We start from the raw sequence: 16,661 nt of genomic DNA on the forward strand, positions 1-16,661 counted from the left end.
GAGGGAGGGAGGGAGGAAGGAAGGAAGGAAGGAAGAAAAAAATATACTTTAAAAAGAGACACGAGTGGTGATTTTTTGGACAAAAGGATTCTTCCTAATTGAAAAGGAATCTCTGCAAATTTCCTTTAAATAGGCAGCTCCCTGTACAAATTAAAATGATTCGGAACGTTTCTAGAACACACTGCACTAAGTGAGATACACCTGTACTCATACCTTATCCGTCAAAACAATCTTTGTTTTCTCTCAAGCTAGGACTTGCACTATAGGACACGCCTCGTGCAGTGGTGGCAATGCGGAGGGTGGTGAAGGTGACCGAGTGGCAGCCAGGAGGGCACTTTCCCTTTCTCCGTCTCCCCAACCAGAACTTTGCAGCCTCCAGCGCAGACTCACCTTCCCGCTCCTTCTTTTTCCCGCCTAGACTCTTACTGCAACCCCCCAACCCCCTCGGTGCGCTCTCTCTGCATCCCTCGGTCTTCCTTAGCTCTCACTCACCTCCCTTCCCCGCCCTCCGCCTTGCCTCGCCCGGCGCCCGCAGAGCGGCAGCCAGCAGCCCGCGCGCCCCTTTGCGGCCCGAGGCTCCGGGGCATGCGCTCTGCGGCGCCGCCGCCCTCCCCAACCCGTCCCGCGGCAGAGTTATGCCAAGAATGTGAGGAGCCCGCGAGGGCCAGTGTCGGTCATGGGGAGCCGCCGCCGCCGCCGCCGCCGCCGCCGCGAGCGCGGCTTTCTCCCGAGCGGGGCTCCGAGCTCTCCCCGCACCACGGGCGAGCCTGGCTGCGGAGGCGGAGGGGGATGACGGACCCCTTGAGGAGGACGCTGTCCAGGCTCCGGGGGAGGCAGGGTCTTCGCGCCAGCGGGGGGCCCGGGCGCCGGGCGGCCGCAGCAGCCACCGTGGCGGCCTCTTCGGCTGCCGAGGGAGATGTCGGGGGTGCTCCGGGCGGGCCCGTACGGGAGCGCGCCGGCGGAGCCCGGCGGAGCCTGGAGAGACCGCCGCCGTCGCCTCAGGCGTGGGGTCCTGAGGCGCGGGTCCCGGGAGGGCGGCCGCAGAGGTCGGGGGCGCTCGGGCCTCGGCCGCCCGGCGGGAAGGAGGCCGCACCCTCGGGCCGCGGGCTCACTCGCCCCTGTCTGCACGCTCCGCCGGGCTCCGAGGGCAGCGGAGAGGACGAGGAGAACGACGCCGACTACTACGAGAACCTGCCCGGCGGCTCCCAGCCCGCGCCGGAGCCTGAGGGGGCGGAGGCGGAGCAGTGGCCCCCGCCTCCCCCGGCCGCTGGCTCCTCCCCAGGGGCGGAGGGCGGCCGTCTGGAGACGGGCAGGCTGCAGACCCAGTTGCGAGAGGCCTATTATCTGCTGATCCAGGCCATGCACGACCTGCCCCCTGACTCGGGCAGGCGGCAGGGCGACCGGGGCAGGGCGGATCGAGGCTGCCCTGCGGGAGCCCGGGCTCCGGGCCAGCCGCCTTCCCCCTGCGGCGCGGCGGCCCGCCGAACCTGCCCCCGAGACTGCGAGCGGGGAGGCGGCGGCTGCCCTTGGCAGCAGGTGTCCCCGCCCCGGTCGCCTCCGAGGGAGTCGGGGGGAGGCCGCCCGCGGACTCGTCGGATGCGGCTGTCCTGCAGCAGAAGCCTCGACAGCCTCCGCGTGGGTGCCAAGCCGCTTCCCTTACGGCGGTGGCGGAGCGACAGCTGGATCAGGTGCGGCGCGCGCGGGGAACCGGACGAGCCCCCGCCACGTGGAGGCGGGATGGACGGCTGGAGCGGAGGCAGCTCCCGGGCCGCGGCGCCCTCCGGCCTCCGGCCTCCCAGCTCCGAGGACCCCCGCCGCTCCTCGGGAAGCCGCGGCAAAGAAGACGGCCAGGAGGGGCTCCCCTTCCTCAAACCGCCCACGGTGACAGTCAAGAAGCTGCAGAAGTGGATGTACAAAGGACGCCTGCTGTCCCTGGGAATGAAGGGTCGCGCTCGTAGGACACCCCCCGAAGTCACCCGAGCGCAGGCAACGTCTCCAAATCTGGGCGCTTTGAAAATGAGGGAAAGCCAAGTCGTCTCGGTGCCGCCAGACCAAAGAATTACGCTGACAGGTAGGATACCTTGCAATCAAAATGTGTTTACCGACCGGGCTTCTGTCTTAAGAGCGAAGAAGAAGGTATGGTTTTGCAGACAGGTACGTGCCGGTGCCAAAGTGAGGGTCACGTCAGTGGCAGCCTAATGCCATTTCCAGGTTACCTAGTATAATGCCTTATCTCGGGTTTGTTTGTTTATTTGTTTGTTTATTTTTTAAGACAGTGGCATGAGGAGCTTGGGTTTTTTGTTTTTTCTTCTCTAAGAACCAGTGTACCTAGTTCTAAGCGCAACAGTGAGTAAAGGTTAAGTTCACCACACTTTGCTTTTCAGTCGGTTTAAGAGTTGGGCGGCGCTGCCTTGACTTTTATTCTTTGTAGCTCTGGGCTAATCTGTAGACTTTTGTGGAGTTTGTGAATTTGAATTTGATCCAAGTTAGACTTTATGGGCTTCATAAACTGTCGTTTTACTCATTACACCTCCCGTTCAGAAGCATTTGTGTACACAGACAGATACACACAATCAAAACCCAAAACCAAACCAAACCGAAAAAACTATCGTAGTAATACTTCTTTTTAGTCAGGTAGGATTTCACGTTTCTTCTCTTCACCTTTCCCTCCCCTCCCCCTCCCCCCTAAAAACATAGCAATGTAGGTAATCTTATTATTGTGGAAAATGAAGGGCACTTGGATTTTAATCAGAAGAAAAGTATGTCTTATGTACTTTTTAAGAAAGTGTAGGCATTTAAAGGAATTTGTAAAAAGTATATTTGTCCTAATAATAGGATTTTACTCCCTATTTTGTATGTGTGTGATTTTTAGTTTTCACTGAAGGTTTAAGTTATCCATTCTAGAAATCTCTTATGTTGTAAATAGTAAAAGAATTCTCTTGTGAAAGAAGTACCTTTAAACTGAGCCAAAAACAACATGATCTTTCGGACTACACTTTTGAAGACTTTTAGTGAACATAATGACTTACATATCAGTAATACTTTTAAAAATATTAAATGCTGAAATGTAAAAGTATTCACAGTACTTGGCAGTTTGTTAAGAATTACAAATCCTACAGGACTAGGTTTGTACACATTAACTTTTTTAACCAATAAACACAAAACGGGGAGAAACAAAGTTCACAAAACTTTTTATTACACAATGAGGACAAATCAAATAATTCACTTCAAGTGTATACAAAACGAGAAGTTTTTTTGAATCTATAAATCTCTAACCCACACCTGTCAATTTCCCTCAAATTTATTCCATTCCACCTGAATAAAAAGATAGTAGAATGTAAATTTTTGTGAAGAGAGGTGTACTTTATGCTAAGTTCATATTAAAATATGCATTTCCAGTAGTAAAATATTTGTAATCATTTATTACATTTTAGTGCTATTATGTCTTTACCTCCACTGATTTTAGTTCAGTTAACTCTTTTTAAGACAGTTAATTTTTAGCCATAACAAAAATCTGTATAAAACTTCAGTAAAATATGTATTACCCTTTTGTTGCAAAGGTTAGACATTACTATCTGATGGCTTTTAACACCCTCAGTTGTTGTGTAAACATTGAAGTGTTTTAAAAGTAATAATAACTGTAGTAACTCTTAGGAATGAATTCATTGATTTTTTCATTGAGAAACTAATTAAATGACACCAATTTTAAAAGAAATTAAATGACACATTAGAATTATTATGTGATGGTATTTTAGATATTTTACAAGAAATTTAAACAAAAGCTTAGATAATCTCTGGTTTTAAAAACTTTCTCAGATGTTATTTCCTTTCAAATCATCAGTTCATCTTTTAGGAAAGATAAAAAAAAAGATAAAAATAATTTGTGCAATGTTTATATATCTAGTATAGATTTGAAGAGTTAATTTTTTTAAAAACTGTTTTTTATGAAGGTTAGTTGAACTTATTAAAACCATTCTGAATACTTTATGGGGTTTTCATATAATCTTTATTACTTCCCTCCCCTCCCCCCTCCATGGAGGTATGACAGCTGTTATTGCACAACAACAGCAAAAGCAAAGAAGGGGTTAAGTAGTTTGCCCAAGGTCACTTAAACTAGTATTTGGTTTATGTATACTAGTATATAGTATCCACTATTATGTGGATTCAAACTCAGGTCTTTATGACTCCAAAACCCCTATTTATATAAGGTCAAAGGGACTCTAAATGTCTTTAGAGGTTTGATCCAATTCTATTAAATTGCTTGGACTGAGGAGATGGATGGAATTTCAACAAGGTTTAGAGGGGTAAGTAACTTCCTCAAAGTTGCAAAGAAGATGGGTGAATCCTAGAATAGGTTTAAAGTCTTTCTTTTAGTCAATTGCTTTATCTATTTTAAACCTTTACCTTTAAATGTTTAGTTCAAATTGGTTACTTGGATTCTACTTTTAATCATGTTTTCTAAAAAGTTAACTGGGCAGTCCCAATGAAGCAGTACATTCTTGGTTGTATAAAGATGTTAAATAGCTCAGAAGGGGACTTCCCTGGTGGCGCAGTGGTTAAGAATCTGCCTGCCAGTGCTGGGGACACAGATTCCAGCCCTGGTCCGGGAAGACCTCACATGCTGTGGAGCAACTAAGCCTGTGCGCCACAACTACTGAGCCTGCGCTCTAGAGCCCGCGAGCCACCACTACTGAGCCTTCCTACCACAATTACTGAAGCCCACACGCCTAGAGACCTGTGCTCCACAACAAGAGAAGCCACCGCAGTGAGAAGCCCGCGCACCGCAACGAAGAGTAGCCCCCCACTCGCCACAACTAGAGAAAGCCCGCGCTAACAACGAATATCCAATGCAGCCAAAAATAAATATAAATAAATAAATAAATGTATTAAAAAATAGCTTAGAAGGTTTATATCACATCTTTCTGTACAATATTATTTGTGGCGATGTTTTCTTTCAAAATAAAGTTATAGTTAGAATTTATAACACAGAATAACTATATAAGGAGATAGAAATACCTAATCCACTTAGGTGTTTTGGAAATTTTTGAAGCCATATGACAAATGGAAGCCAAAATGATATTCTGTTTTGATTTCTGGCTCCTACTAAGAACCACTAAAACTTTTGATAGTATAATACTGCCAATGTTTTGATGCAGTTGGGAATGTAGTGCTCACAGATTGACCAATTTGTTACTAATTGAGATGACTATTTAAGAAATCTAAAGTCATTACACATAGTAAATATTGTAAAGTTTCTTCAAGCCTTAACGTTACAAAGGAATTTTAATCTATTTGCTGACTATACTTCATTATAACTCTTTATAAATAAGTTTTAATTAGCATATAGTACTCAGAAATAAATCGGAAAGCACTGGGTTGAGCTATTTTGGCCTTTTACTGCTTTAAAAAATAATTAGCCTACTTTGACTCTACTCTTCTTGCTCCGTGATCTGAAAGAAAAAAAATCTGGGCATGTAATATTCTGTTCAAAATCTTTAGACAGTTCTTTAAAAGTAGTATTAAATAGCTGGTGTGATCTTGTGCATTATATCTTAAAGTGAAGTTGACACTGTTAATGCAGATTCCTATCTATTCCCTTCTCAAGTATTTGTAGCTTCAATTTCTTAACTTTATGAGCTACATTATTTTTATGAATTTTTCCAACAAATCCTTTTATGCATTAGCCCTTTCAAGACTAGTAACTATAGGCAAATACTTTTTGACTGTGTTCTAGCTCTAAATTCTTCTGTTAGAAATTCTGCCATTGTGGCCCCAGGAGCAAGTGAGTCCATTTTTTTGTTTTTGTTTTTTGTTTTGGGAAGAGTGCCATAAAACATTGGAGTTGCTGGTGGCAGGAAAACATTGAGTTACAAATTCAGCAGAAAATAGTGTTGTGTTGATTTTTGAAAGTCCTACATTTCTAAGTGGTGTTTATGTTTTGAGAATCCTAAGGCTGTTTTCTAGACCTTTGCCACTCAACGTGTGGTTCGCAGTTATAGAGCAGAACTTTTCAAACTTAATGTGTATATGAATTCTCTGAAAGTCTTGTTAAAATGAAGATTTAATATGTATGGGGGTGGGACCTTGAGATTCTGCATTTTAATGAACTCGCAGTGTAGATGCTGCTGTTTGGTACACACTTTGAGTAGTAGACTCTAGAATTCTCAGTATCTCATTCACCTATCTTGATACATTTTAAAAAGTTTTGAAAAAGCATTCTACTTTATTCTGATACTTGATACTTAAACTAACCCCTATTAGAGCAAAGCACTTGAGCTCTTTCTGCTTCAGTTTCATGTGTATGAATTTATACTTACTACTTATATATGACAAGTTTAAGCAGATCCCTCCATGTTAGTCTCACCTTGCACCAACAAAAGTGAGATTTTAGAATCTGCAAGAGAGAATGTCATACAGTGTAATGGCTAATAGAATAGAGATTCTGGGTTTCTGATCAAATCTACCACTTACCAGCCTTATGACCTTGGACAAGTTACTCAGCTCTGCATAGCCTCAGTCCTCAGGTTGCTGTGATGATGAAAAAAGATAATCCATTTGGTACCATGCCTGGCGCTTAGCTGTTATCAAGAGAAAGGCAAGCAGGCTTTGTGAAAATGTATTAGGATCCTGGATAGAGAGTGAAGTGATCTGAAGTTGAGAAGGACTGCTTTAGGGAGCATTGGGAATTGAACTAGAGGACACCACTTTAGGAGCACTTATTTATTCTACTCATCTTTTCTTCTGTGCTTCTTTTCTCTTGTTCCTCCTCATTACTTTCAGGGAACTGAAAAGAGTCTCAAAGTTTCCTTCCCTACTTTCCTGTCCCCAAAGCTAGCACACAGCTTTTTTCTTAAGAGTTTTTATTGCTAGTCACAAGGGAGGAAAAATAAAAGATAGAAAAATACCTTTTTTCTTTTCATTGTACCCCTCTCCTCATTTAGATTTATCTGGGAAAGATAAAGACATACATATAAACACACTCATATGTAAACCTAAGGCTTAAGTTTATTCTAGTAATTTCATTTGGGCTGCCAAGCTTGACTCTATAAGCAGGGCTGCTTTTATTTATTTAAGCTCAAATATGTTGTTCATAAGAATGCTTTTATTTAGGATTTTTAAAAGAGAAGTAAGCTAAAACAACAGTTTGTTTTTGCAGTAGAATGTTTTAAATGATGAAAAGATGTTGTAGATACTGTACATTTTCAATGAGGGCTGCAGTACATAATTTCCCAGAAAGTTTGCTGTTGATTTTGATCTGGGGCACTAGTTAAATGTTTAGTAATAGTAAATCATCTAGATTTATTATGAAATACGTAATAGTTGAGAACACAAAATTGGCTTGAGTAGTTCACCACTATGTAAATGTTTTTCTGAGTGAAAAACTTTTAATTACCACTTCCGCATTCTCTTACAGATTTTCAAGGAAAATGACTTTAATTAGAGTCTGATAGTTATACCATAACATGTATAGTTGCAAGAGAATAAAGACTTTTTTGCCTTGCAACTTATTTTTATATCTTTTTTTACTTGTCTTCTTTCAACATATAAATCTATAAATGTCTATATATATATATATATATATATATATATACACACACACATATATATAAAATTTGAAGCTAAAGGTAACTTTTACATTTATGCCAGTAAGGTTTAACATTAATTTTAGCATAAATGGGGAGTGAAGGGAAGATGGTAAATAGCTTTCCATTTCTGTGTAACTTATATTCATATGCATCCATTTAATTAACTGAGATAAAAATGAAATGCTTTAAGTTATATATAAATAATTGCCCAGGTAAAATTTTCTGCCTTGAATAATGTGTCACTTATATTCAGTTTTAATAGCAGAATAAATTTGGCTTTTATCAGAACGTATAATAATGTACCTCTTTATCTCTAAATTTAAACTTCAGCATTATGTGTTTTTAAATATTCAGCAATAGCAAGCAGACTGTTTCATCTCAAGTTTATGTAGTTTGTAGTTTCATGAAAAATAGTTGTATTGTGTCTCACAATGTAATTATTCCTTTTAATATTACATATTCATTACATATCAATATATGTATCAATTGGTTTAAATATGGGATACTGGTAGCTTTATTTTTCTCATTGTAGTTCCTTGGAATATAGTACAAGTAGAAGCATGTTTATTTCATTTACAATGTACATCAAAAAACTCTGAAAAGACTCAAAATAATGTGTCTATATAAAATTTTGGATGTTTTGAGAGACATCTGAGAAAAAATAGATATGGCTCATATCCATTGTGAGTTGTATAATTTTGTAGTTTTTTGCTTTAAATTTATAATTATGTCAAAACTACATGTAATATCCTGTGAAGGTCTGAAATGCTATTAAATAGTATAGGATTTGACCTTAAGTGTGAAATAGATCTTAGATTTTAGTGCACTCAGCAAAAGGTTGTGGTCACTAGAAACTCTGAAGTTCCAAGCGATTCCTGAGTATGTGTTGACTTTCAGTTCTTAATTTTTTTTAAAAATTGAAGTATAGTTGATTTACAATGTTGTGTTAGTTTCAGGTGTACAGCAAAGTAATTCAGATATAAATATATATATATATATATACACACACACACTTTTTCAGATTCTTTTCCATTATAGGTTATTACAAGATATTGAATATAGTTATATAGTAGGTACTTTTTTTAAAAGAAATGTCTATAATCAGTTTACTTTTTTTGTTGTTGTAGAAGTATAGTTGATTTACAGTGTTATGTTTCAGGTATACAGCACAGAGATTCAGTTATAAATATATATATATATATATATATATATATATATATATATATTCTTTTTTCAGATTCTTTTCCCTTATAGGTTATTACAAAATATTAAGTATAGTTACCTGTGTTATACCATAGGTCCTTGTTTGTCTATTTTATACATAGTCATGGATGTCTGTTAATTGAAAACTCCTAATTTATCCCCCCCCTTTCCCCTTTGGTAATCTTAAGTTTGTTTTCTATGTCTGTGAGTCTATTTCTGTTGTGGAAATAAGTTTATTTGTATCTTTTTTTAGATTCCACATAAAAGTGATATCGTATGATATTTGTCTTTGTCAGACTTACTTCACTTAGTATGATAATCTAGTCTATAGTCCATCTATGTTGCTGCAAATGGCATTATTTCATTCTTTTTTATGGCTAAGTAATATTCCATTGTGTGTATATATATATGTACACACACACACACACACACACACACCCCACATACCCCACATCTTCTTTATCCATTCATCTGTCAATGGACACTTAGGTTGCTTCCATATCTTGGCTATTGTAAATAGTGCTTGAATTAGAGTTTTTGCCTTTTCTGGATACATGTCCAGGACAGTTCTTAATTTTAAGTGTAAAGAAGACAGAACCATAGAAAGACTCTTGAATCTTCAGGTTTCATTAGTTAAATTAAATCAAATCAATTTAAGATATTTATTGACTATCTGTTACATGTTTGCATGTTAAATCCTGGAGAGTGGAGGTGGGTATCCTTTAGCTAGTAACCCAGATGTACTCCTACAAACTTTGGAGTCAGAAGAGTTTGTTTTGAGTGCTGCCTCTTCCATTTACCAACAGGTGATCTCAGGCAAGTTACTTGACTTTTCTGAGTAGTTTTCAAAGTATTTCAAACATTATCTTACTTAATCCCAGGAGCCACCCTATAAAGTTAACTTGGTGGATATTATCATAAGGCTCAAGAGGGACACCTACTTCCCTACTTTTAGTGGGTAGCATGGTGTAGGGGAGACAGGTGAGAGCAAGGATTTTAAGGTTAGACCGGCTTAAATTTGAATTCTATGGCTAGCACCTTGGCCATATTCCACATATGTTTGAGGCTCATGGAAATAATCCTACCTGTCTCAGAATTGTTGTGGAGGTTAAAGGAGGTTAAGGGCTTTCTTACTGCTTTATCTCTTGTTCCTGCCACATAATAGGCACCCAATAAATATTTCTTGAGTAAATAAATATCTGGCACAGTAGACATTTATGAGAGATTCCTTCCCTTCTGATTCTTAGTCTATTCCTCTATTCCTGCCTCTGGAACTATTGAACTTGAAACCCAGTTTGTGTTTAAGGTTTTGTTTTGTTTTTAAATTAATCTGCTTGATTAGGTATTTAGGGTTATAAAAAGGACAAATTTACATTTTTAAATGATTTTTTTTCAGTAGAAGGGAGATTCCTGAAAACCTTTAGTATGCATGGGCCTAATTTTTTGGTTGTTATTAAGCTTCTCAGAGTTTAATGTGTTTTTATCACTCTCTGTTACTGGACTATTATATTTTACTTGCTGTAATACTAAAATAAATCAACCAAATACACACTCAAAGTAGCATAGACCATAATTTACAAACCTGACATGATCTTAAAATTAGAAATGTGGTTTTGTTTTAATTATCTATGTGTATTGAGTTAGTTTATGATACATATTTATTTAGCTTATTGACTGTCATTGAAGCCGGCTTTATGTAACTCTTTGGAAGTGCAAAAAATTTTTCCCCTTTATATGGAATTAATGTTACATACACATTTTTAGAGTCTTATCACATTATATTAATACATACACATATCTAAGTATTTGACACCCTCCATTGGGCTATGAATTCCTTAAGAGCAGGGGCTATTTTGTTCATTCTTGTATTCTTGCTGCTTAAGTTTGTGCCTGTCAGTAACATAGCTGTGTTGTGCTTATTGTGAGACAGGATACCTGGTCCTAATCAAGGGCCTCCTTAGGGACTTTTATTTTTATTTTTGCCTTAGATATTTAGAACTTAAACTCTGCATAAGTTGCTACTGCACTATATGGTTAGGAAACAGATGTTATTTTGAAATTTTAATAATCAGTAAGACATTCAGTAATAAGTAAGACACAATTGTATTGAAAGATTTATTCAAAGTTAATCTTTGTATGAAAATGTAGTAGTCTTACTTGTGTTTTCCAAAGTCCTTGTAGCAGTGAGTTTAAAATTACTCAAATATTAATTAAAGGCATACTGTGTGTAAAGCATTCTGTACAAGCTTTTTATAAAAGCATGTTTTGCTTAGGGTAAAGCTTTTTTAGCCCTATGATATTTATAAAGGCAGTCTCAGAGTTTGTTTATCCTTTTTCTTAGAATTTTTATGATACCTATACTAGTAGTCTGATATCTAAATAATAGAAATCATGTTTAGGTGGAAAATCCAAAATTTTTCTTGTTCAATTTTTGTCTCTAATGTGATTAATATTACTTTTCTTTCTTTTTATCTTTTTAAAAATAGTATATATATATATATATATTTTAAATAAATTTATTCATTTTTATTTTTGGCTGCTTTGGGTTTTCATTGCTGCACGCAGGTTTCTCTAGTTGCGGTGAGGGGGACTACTCTTCGTTGTGGTGTGGGAGTTTCTCATTGTCATGGCTTCTCTTGTTGCAGAGCACGGGCTCTAGGCGCGTAGACTTCAATAGATGTGGCATGCGGGCTCAGTAGTTGTGGCTTGTGGGCTCTAGAGTGCAGGCTCAGTAGTTGTGGTGCACGGGCTTAGTTGCTCCGTGGCATGTGAGATCTTCCCGGACCAGGGCTCGAACCTGCGTCCCCTGCATTGACAGGTGAATTCTTAACCACTGCACCACCAGGGAAGCCCCTAAAAATAGTATTTTAATAACTGGTCTTAAGTGACATGCCTTTCTTGGTATGCGAGGCATTATATTCTGCCTTCTTTTTTCTTTGAAACAGACTTATTTGAAAATGTCTATGAATCTTCAGTGAAGAGAAGAGAACTTGAAGATCTGAAGGATAATATTGGCTTCAGGGGTCATAAGCCACTTAATAGCATCACTGTGTCAAAGAAACGCAATTGGCTATATCAGAGTACTCTGAGATCTTTTAATTTGGAAGACGAAAATAAGAAATGCCAAGATATAAGTCATTTATCCATCTCACCCGTTTCTCTACCTAAACTGCAGCTGTCACGACCTTTCCTCAAATCATCTGAAGAATATTGTACGTATATGGTGTGTACTGCTACAAATTCTTCATTATCAAGAGACTGTTCATTAGACTTTAATGAGGAAAATGATGCAGATGATGAAGGAGAAATATGGTACAACCCCATTCCTGAGGATGATGACTTTGGTATATCAAATGCCTTGAGTTTTGGGGAGGCAGACTCTGCTGTTCTGAAGTTTCCTGATGTTGGTTTGAGAGTATTATCTGGTAGTGACCTAATGAAAGAAGAGCAGCACACTGAAGACTTGTTGTGCTCTTCTGAACACACAGGCAATGTTCAGACCACACAGTCAAATGAAATAAATCCTATAGATTCCATCTATTCCACAGAGTTTGTGCAGCAGTACAAGCAAAGGCATGGACACAAGACACAAGAAGGTATAATAGTAGAGGAGAATCCCATGTTGAAATCTCCTTTTGCAGGTAAATATGATCATATATCTGCCTTTTCTTCTTCCATTTTTCAATTCTTTGGCAGTATCTAAAACTAAATATAGATGTCTATTGTAGCTATGTACTTTTCCTTACAAAGTGAGTGTGTTTTCATGAAAATAAAGAAAACTGAAAAAGGTTTATAAACATTTTTATATACATGGTGGTTTAATTATTCCTATTACAGACTTGGTTTTGTAAGGGGTGAAGGAGCTGGGGTAGTCTTACACCAATTTTTAGTGTGTATGGTGTGGTTTTAGTATGTCTATCCTTTGAGGCAGTAATTACTTTTCTATTAGTTGAAAGAATGGAGTCACAGGGACTGGAAGAGATATATTCTTCATGTATGTCTTGTTTTGCTTCATTCATTTATTTATTCATTCATTTATTTATTTATTCATTCATTCATTCACTCCTGGTCTGGCCACAAATGAAAAATTGTATATTCAGTATACTAGCAGTCATTTGTTTTCACTTTTGTGCCTACATTTCCTCAGAAACAAAGGAAAGGAAGAAGAGAAAAAGAAAGGAGAGGTAGAAGTAAAGATCTTGCAAATAGGTGCTACAATAGATATGGAACCCAGAAAGGAAATAACTGAAGTTTGATATGTATTAGGTTGAACCATATGAAACTGCCAATATTTAACAGTTTTTGGTCTGAAAAAAAAACAGAAACAAAAACCTGGCATTTCATATAGTTCAACCTAATAGTGTTATTTTTCCTTGATTGCCTTGATTTCTGATGTGCTTCTTTTTAAATTTAGTCCCAGACACACTACCTAGGAAAACACTACCTAAGCACTTTTAGTTGCAATTATTAAATGTTGAATAGAAAGCAGTTCTATATAATATTGAGTCATTTTAATTTATAAAATTTCAAATGATACAGAGTAGTCAAAGATGTGGGGTATAGCAGGTGCTGTTAGTACTTGTCCATATCCCTTGGGTTTTATTACTTATTTAAATGGAGACGACCTCCTTCCAAAAATCAGTATCTGCATCTCTACTTGAGGACTCCTTCCGAAGTGTTAGGGAGTCTCCTGCAGGACATCCTGGGAGTGCCCCTCAACTAGTGACTGACAGGAGTTGGTATAGGCCTACCCCAGCTCCCTCCACACTTGGGTGGGATAATTCTATATTGTTTCCCAGAGTTTTCTCATGAAGTTAAGCTCCAGGTGCCCATAGTCGTAGCAGGCTTGATAATTCACCTTGAATTTTCTCCTGAATTTTCTCACTTTCTTGCTGATCTTTTTGTACTTTACAAGTAATCTACTTGCATTTGGATCCTTTTCTCAGGGGTATGAGGAGAAGGAGTAAATGTTATATTGATAAGAAAAAAAGTGAGTTAAAAAACAGTGTGAACTGTATGATGTCAATTTTGAAAGAAACAATGAAAAGCTGTCCTGGAACTGTTAATGCTTGACCCACCCTTACCCCCTGTGTTGGGATTAAAATTGTGTGCGTGCATTTCTAATTGTAGACTGATTTTCCAGAGCGAATGTGTGTTTCTTTTGTAATATGGATGGGAAGAGGAATAAATAGTCTATAAAATAATAGTTTGGAGCAGAGGTTGTGATCAGGATGGAGTGCTGAGGAAGGCTTGCAGGAGGAGGGCAGACAGATAGTGATGGGTCTGGAATGGTGCAGAAAAGGCAAGAGGGCATAAGTATAAGAGCAACATTAGAGAGCCAGTGTCTGTAAAGTGATATACACTTTAAGTACTGTCTTTAAACTTTATTATTTTATGTTTGTGGCAAATTGTGAATCTGTAAAGACTGACAGACATTACCAAAAAAACCAAAAACCACCCAAATTTGAAAGTACAGTAGGGCTGCCAATTATGTCTCCTTTCTTACTGTTATTCTTCTCTTAAGTATATTATTACAACAAGCACGTTCCTAAGTTGACCAAAGGAAGTATTTGGACAGTTCGTTTATATGTTATCTTTTTGCTTTTGTTTGATCAGAAAGGACATTTGGTATGTTTTCTTTAGCAACATTGGCAGAAATCTGTTGAGAAATAGGCAAAGAGAATGGTTGAATTTCAAAATTATTTTTTGATTAAGAAATAGGAAAGTTTAAGTATTTTTAATATGAATGACAATTTTATGATCATCCTAACACAATTGTGACTTGTTTTTTGCCTGTTAACTTCTGGTTGTATATGTATCTTTTACCTAGTTGCTGACATAGTGGACTATTTTTGGTTTTTGCTAATTTCACTTGTTATCTATATTTTGTATTGTTACATGTAGATTAATCTTATGATTGTTTCCCTACTTTTAAAGTATTTAATTGAGTTGATGTGCCCTAATCTGTTTGACTGGTTCCTTAATGTTTGGTGTTAATAGACTCTTTCCACTACTGTTGTAGTGATCTTTATCATGATCTATTTTGCTTCATTAGGATTGATTACTAGTATCTTTACTTGGTCTTTTTAGCTGGTAACTATTATAGGTAATTTCTATATTGTATTTCCTGAAAGGTTTACCAATTTATAGGCAATTAACAATTGGTTAATTCATTTATTCAATAAACACTGAGTTTCTGCTATGTGCCAGTTACTGTTCTAGATGCTGAAGGAGTGTGCCAGTTTCAAATAATTCTAGCCTGGTTCATAAATTTATATTTAAAGATTTTCATTTTATGTTTTCCCCTTACAAGCTATAGCTAATCTGAGATTTGGTTAGTATAATTTTGGTTTAATTTTAAGTGATTGTTCATATTTCAGCTCTTGGATTTTATAAAAACAAAGCATTTAAAAAAATAAATTCAGTCTTGTCTGCAGTAGAAATTGCTAACAAATACAGTATTTCATTTTAATAATTAGGTAAGGACTTCAGTAGGAAATATTTAATGCATAATATGTTAAAAAGTCAGTATGTTAGATTAACTCTTTATTGATTTAATAAAACCTAGAGCAATTTCATATACTGGGTAGTTTTTTAGGCCATGACAAAATAGATTGTAGACTACAGTAGGATTCTGACGACTATAGAATGTTTTAGATCAGGAAACCAGTAGAATTGTACTACAATTTACAGTACAAGGGAACGCTTTGTCTAGTTTATCAAACACTCCATTTCTTATTAGTTGCTTACCAGAAAAGCCCAGCAGGCATACTTAAAATAGTCCTTTCTCTACAAAGAAACTACTTTGTCAATAGGACACATTGAAGGGTGGAGGGAGAATACTATATTAATACTTTAAAGAAAGGTCATTTAATCTACTGATTTTTTAAATGAATAAACACTTTTTTCTCATTTTAATTGTCAAATGTAGTATTACATAGAGTAACCTCTGATATTAGGGTCATTAAGGATCTTTATACGGAATAATTAAATAAAGTATGAACAGTTAATTTAAATTTTAAATAATTGGGATAATACCAACAGAGTTTTAGAAGTTATTTTCACTTTGTTCTATTAATTTGAAAACTTGCTAGGAACAGGTTCAGATTTTTAAATGAAATTGATTAGTCTTTACATTCTTTTTTTGGGGGGGGAATTGAAAGTTTAAGGTTAAATGGAATACTATAACTTCTTAATAATAGTTGAGAAAAGGTATCTGAAAATCAGTTTGATGTATATGTATGGACAGAAAATTGTTTAAAAGGATGGAGAGACTGAAAGCGTAGTATTTTAGAGCATAGCTTCTGAAAGCCTGTGTTTAGGTTTGAGTCCTGATTCTTCCACTTACCAGCTTTGTGATCTTAGACAAATTAGCTCATGCATGAGTTTCCTTACCTGGAGAATGGGGTGGTAATGGTATCTTAACTCTTAAGGTTATTATGAGAGTTAAATGAGGGTCTGCTCATACTAATTATTAAATTAATTTTTCACACTTTGTCTAGCTCAGTAAATGTTGGCTGGTATTATTTTTAATAATAATTAAATATTAATAATTTAATAATAACAATAGAAACTACTTTTAATATTATTTTCACCACAATATTTACCATGGTTAATCTCCTGGTAGTGTGGTTTTACAGTGGTTAATCTCTTGGCAATGTGGGCTATTATTTACTTTATTTGTACTTTTTTGAATTTTTAAAAAACGTTTTACTGTAAACCTGAATAATTTTGACATTTAGGAAAAAATAAAACTATTTTTGTGTGGAGAAGAATTCGAAAGAATTTTAACACTTTACTTTTTATGAAAATTGAAAATTATAAGAAAACATATTTTATCTCTGTACTGTCATTTAATATATTAAAATTGCA

At 37.5% G+C, this 16,661-nt stretch overlaps 1 protein-coding gene across 2 annotated transcripts in view; it reads left to right on the forward strand.

Moving 5' to 3' along the window:
• The first annotated feature begins 919 nt into the window (after positions 1-919).
• Positions 920-16,661, forward strand: part of SYDE2 (synapse defective Rho GTPase homolog 2) — a 38,392-nt gene continuing 22,650 nt past the window's right edge. Inside the window, exons 1-2 of one of the 2 annotated variants that reach the window (XM_081255415.1) lie at positions 920-2,071; positions 11,735-12,430. In XM_081255415.1, the coding sequence (XP_081111541.1) occupies positions 1,360-2,071; positions 11,735-12,430 (1,408 nt within the window). In that variant the 5' untranslated portion in view covers positions 920-1,359. The remainder of the gene's footprint in view (positions 2,072-11,734; positions 12,431-16,661) is intronic. The other variant, XM_081255414.1, reaches the window with a different exon arrangement.

Source organism: Mesoplodon bidens, assembly GCF_964165515.1.
Source record: "Mesoplodon bidens genome assembly, chromosome: 2".
Classification (NCBI taxonomy): Eukaryota; Metazoa; Chordata; class Mammalia; order Artiodactyla; family Ziphiidae; genus Mesoplodon; species Mesoplodon bidens.